Genomic DNA, 5,160 nt, shown 5'->3' on the forward strand with positions numbered 1-5,160 from the left:
ACCTTTACATGGTATCAGAGCTTGATTTCAATGGTAGATAGCTCATCAACATTAGAAGTCACAATGAATCAAACGATTGCAGCTCCAAGCTTCACCTCTTCCCCAATCTCCATGAAGCTTGATGATGATAACTTCCTATAGTGAAAAGATCAAGCTGAGTCCACAATTGAAGGTCACAATCTGCTTCACCACATCACAGGAGAAAGAATCCCTCAATGCTTTGATGAATCTGGATGAATCACACCAGAGTTTGCAATTTGGAAAAGACAAGACGCATTGTTGAAATCTTGGCTTCTTGCTTCGATGACCAAGCCCTTCACAACTCGAATGGTAGGTTGTGTTTACTCACATGAGATCTGGAAAAGGTTAGATGATCATTTTTCTTCACAAATTAGAGCAAGAATAATTCAGCTAAAGAACAAACTGAGCACAATCAAAATAGGAAATTCAGTAAGTGAACATGTGTTAGCTTTAAAAGGGACAATTGATGCATTAGCTTCTGTAGGAGAACCAATGAGGGAGAGTGACCATGTCAATGCAATCTTGAATGGCTTGACTGAGGAATATGGCATGGTAATTACCTCTGTGGTTGCAAGACCAGTAAGTATCACTGTTGGAAAACTGGAATCACTCCTATTAACTCATGAAAGCATGTTGGAGAGGTTTAAAAAGTCAGATTTGTTTATGCAAGCAAACGTAGCACACAACACACAAGGATACTCGCAAAACTTTAATGCAAGAGGTGGATTTAAAGGTGGTTCTCGAGGTGGTGGCCGAAACATGAGAGGTGGAAAAGGCTTCTATAATGAAAGTGGACAGACTGGTACACAGTATTACAGTTCAAGGTCTCAAGGAGGGAACAAGTTCAGTGGCAATAGCTCAAGTAACAACAATAACAACGAAAATTCAAGACAATTCAACAATGCAAGACCTATTTGTCAAGTGTGTGATAAGCCTGGATACACTGCCAAGAATTGTTGGTACATGTATAAGAGGAATAATGAGTCAAGAACACAATACAATAGGTCACATCCGCTGTAAGAAGTGCAAGCCAATCTGAGCAATGTGCTAGCCACACCAGCAACCTTACAAGATCATAGTTGGTATCCAGATTCGGGTGCTACATACCACATGACCTTAGATCAGCAAAATCTGATTGAGAAAGAAAACTATGAAGGGACGGATCAAGTGATCATAGGAGATGGATCAGGTTTGCATATTAACCTTGTTGGAAACTCTTATTTCAAAACTAATTTAAGTAACAGAAACTTCTTGCTATACAAACTGCTTCATGTCCCTAATATCACAAAGAATTTGGTTAGTGTGTACAAATTCTGTTGTGATAATGATGTTTATTTTGAGTTCTACTCTAACGGCTGCTGTGTAAAATCTCAGGCAACTAAAAATATTGTCATACATGGGGAGGTTGAAAAGGAAATGTACAAGTTCCTCAACTTCACTTCATCAAGTAACCCAGCTGCGTTTGTCTCAACTATGTCTACAGCAGATAACCAATTTCTTCTTTGGCATAATAGACTAGGCCATCCTTCCAATAATGTTGTTGTTTCTGTTCTAAAGTCATGTAATGTTGTTGCTTCTGCTAATAAAAATAATCCTTGTGAGTCATGCTGTGTTGGAAAGTTCCATTGTCTCCCTTATCCTCCCTCTAATACTGTGTATACTGCCCCGTTACAACTAGTCTATACATATGTCTGGGCCCTGCTCCTATTTCTGATCTGAATGGGAACTACTATTTTGTGAATTTTATTGATGCCTATAGCAAATATACATAGTTATATCTCATTAAAACTCGGTCTCAAGTTAAATCAGTTTTTAAATGTTTCCAACAAATGGTTGAACTGCAATTGAACACTAAAATTAAGATGCTTCAATCTGACAATGCTGCTGAATATGTAAGTCTAGCCAAGAATCTGTAGGAACAAGACATAGTTCACAGGTTCTTCTGCCCATATGAACACTAGCAAAATGGCAGTGCTGAGAGGAAGCACAGGCATGTGGTAGAGAAGGGCCTTACAATGCTGGCAGGTGCTGGAATGCCAACAAAATACTAGGGAGAAGCTTTTCTAACTGCAGCATACTTGATAAATAGGCTGCCAACTTAGGTGTTGCAAGGATGATAAACCAATATTTTATGGTTTATCTTGTACTCAATTGAGTGGTTTTTATCAACTCTTTACCCACTTATTCATACTATTTGCATGTTTTACATTTTTCTTCCTGGTTTTGTGCTATGATTGAAAACATGCTTCTTTGATCTTATATTTGCTTATTATTAATCCTCTCTTATTACCATTAGATGCCTTGATATGTGTGTTAAGTGTTTTCAGAGATTACAAGGCAGGAATGGCTCAGAGGATGGAAAGGAAGCATGCAAAAATGGAAGGAATACAAGAAGTTGGAGAAACTGCTAAGTTGTCCAGCCTGACCTCTTCGCACTCAAATGGCTATAACTTCAGCTACAGAGGTCCAAACGACGCGGTTCTAGTTGCGTTGGAAAGCTAACGTCTGGAGCTTCGATTTGATATATAATATGACATAGTTGCCCTGACGCTAGGCGACGCGAACACGTGATCCACGCGGACGCGTCGCATTTGCGAACTTCAATCCGCGCGGCCGCGTGGACGACGCCTCCGCGTCACTTGTCCGCGACCTGAACGTACCAGAATATGCAGGGGGCGATTTGTGGGCTGTTTCTGACCCAGTTTTCGGCCCAGAAAGCACAGATTGGAAGCTATAAAGTGGGAGAATGCATCCATTCAGAGGGAGCTCGCATTTTTACTACTTTCCATGATTTAGATTTAGTTTGAGAGAGGTTCTCTCCTCTCTCTCTTAGGATTAGGATTTAGGACTTCTCTTAGTTTCTAAAAGTGACTCTCGATCCAGGTTTAATATTTACTTTAATTTATGTTTCTATGCTACTTTTACTTTAGTGCTTTTATTCGTATCTACAGATGTTGCCCAATTGGCTTATGAATTATTCCATGTTACAGATTATTATTTGAATTAATGATATTTGAGGTATTTTCAGTTTATGATTGCTCTTTTTAATTTATGTTATCATTGTTTCCGATATGAAGATATTTTATTCCAGCAACTTACTTTTTTCCCTTTTGGTCCTGGTTAAGAAATCAGTAACTCAACAGTTATCAACCTCAGCATAATTGATAATCGTTATCTTGCTAATTAAACTGAACTTCAATAATCCCAACTTTTTCTTAGGAAATAAATAGGATTCGAAGGTCAAAATAATTAGTCCCTTGACTTTCCTTTACTTTAGTAAAGGTTAACTAAGTGGAATTAAGATTCAACTTTCACTATTGTTGAGAGGAATAATTAAGTTGGACTTCCAATTTCTCTTACCTTGCCAAAAGTTGCTTTATAGTATTTATTTATTTTAATTGCCATTTACTTTACTTGTCATTCAAATCACTTGCTTCTCACCTTCTAAACCCCGATTACAACCTTTATAGCCAATAATAAGAAAATACTTCGTTGCAGTTCCTTGAGAAGACGACCCGAGGTTTGAATACTCGGTTAACAATTTTTAAGGGGTTTGTTACTTGTGACAACCAAAACGTTTGCACGAAGGGATTTTTGTTGGTTTAGAGACTATATCTACAACGCGACTATTTTTTTATGAACTTCTTTACTGGCAAAAATCCCTAACGTCAAAGGACAATCTCCTTTTTCCAAGTTGTTTGCAAAGCAGTTTGACTACACCAGCCTCAAAGTTTTTGGCTGTCTGTGTTTTCCACATTTGCGATCTTACAATAGGCACAAGTTGGAGTTCAGATCAGCACCTTGTGTTTTCCTGGGATATAGCACACTACATAAAGGCTTCAAATGTCTTACTAAACAAGGCAAAGTGGTGATCTCAAGCAATGTGGTATTTGACGAGCACCAGTTTCCCTTCAAAGATGGCAAGTTTAGGCTCCCACAACCACAAAAAGAAAACTCCCTAACCCAACCTCAACCAGCACCAACTATTCCACTATTAAGAATCCCTGCAGCCCCAACAGCACCCTCAAGCAGCAATTTCCCAATACCAATTCCTAGCCCCTTAATTGCTCAAAGCACACAGCCACACAAGCGTACCTCCCCCTTCCCTGTGCCATCAGCACCATCAGCTACACCAATCCCAATTCCCATATCAGATTTTGAAATTGTCCTTCCCTTATCAGATGCACCTCTACCTGCCTCTTTGAACGTTCATCCCATGGTCACAAGAAGCAAAAATGGGGTGTTTAAGCCCAGGGTTTTCTCTGCTCATGTGGAACCAAGATCAGTTAAAGATGCACTAATCAATCCAGCTTGGAAGGCTGCCATGGATGCAGAATATAATGCTCTAATTCAAAATCATACCTGGAAGCTGGTTCACTTACCAAAAGGGAGACAAGCAATAGGTAGCAGGTGGGTGTTTCTAGTCAAGTATAACTCTGATGGTAGTCTCCAGAAGTACAAAGCCCGATTGGTGGCTCAGGGCTTCTCACAAAGGCCAGGTTTTGATTTCACAGAGACATACAGCCCTGTGGTCAAACCCACCTCAATTCGAATTGTGCTCACCTTGGAATTGTGCAAAAATTGGAAGATCAGGCAGCTTGATGTAAATAATGCGTTCTTGCACGGTGATCTGACTGAAGACGTATACATGAAGCAACCAAGAGGCTATGAATTAGGAGATGGTGATTTAGTGTACAAGCTCACGAAGGCACTCTACGGCCTGAAGCAGGCACCAAGGGCGTGGTACCACAAGCTCTCTACAACCTTGCAACACCTTGGATTCAATGCTACAAAATCTGATGTCTCTGTCTTTGTCAGGTTCAAACAAAATTCTGCATTATTTGTGCTTGTGTATGTCGATGATATAATAATCACAGGGGAATCAGAGGAAGCAATTGCCCAAGTGGTTCAGTAGCTAAATCAAAAATTTTCAGTTAAGGATTTAGGTGACTTACACTACTTCCTTGGGATTCAGGTAACTAAGATTGATGCTGGTGGTCTAGTCCTGTCTCAAGAAAAGTATGTTAAAGACCTACTCAATAAGGCAGAAATGAAAAATTGTAAACCCTGTCATACACCGCTTCCATCTTCAGTCAAAATCTCTGCCTCTGGGGGTTCAGTTTTTCACAATCCGAAGCT

At 39.7% G+C, this 5,160-nt stretch overlaps 1 protein-coding gene across 1 annotated transcript; it reads left to right on the plus strand.

Moving 5' to 3' along the window:
- Window positions 1–303: 303 nt before the first annotated feature.
- LOC140180240 (uncharacterized) lies at window positions 304–1,041 on the plus strand. Its single transcript, XM_072220692.1, has one exon. It carries the CDS (start codon window positions 304–306, stop codon window positions 1,039–1,041), a length of 738 nt encoding a protein of 245 aa, XP_072076793.1.
- Window positions 1,042–5,160: the final 4,119 nt, after the last annotated feature.

The sequence above is a fragment of the Arachis hypogaea genome, chromosome 16, assembly GCF_003086295.3.
Source record: "Arachis hypogaea cultivar Tifrunner chromosome 16, arahy.Tifrunner.gnm2.J5K5, whole genome shotgun sequence".
Taxonomy (NCBI): Eukaryota; Viridiplantae; Streptophyta; class Magnoliopsida; order Fabales; family Fabaceae; genus Arachis; species Arachis hypogaea.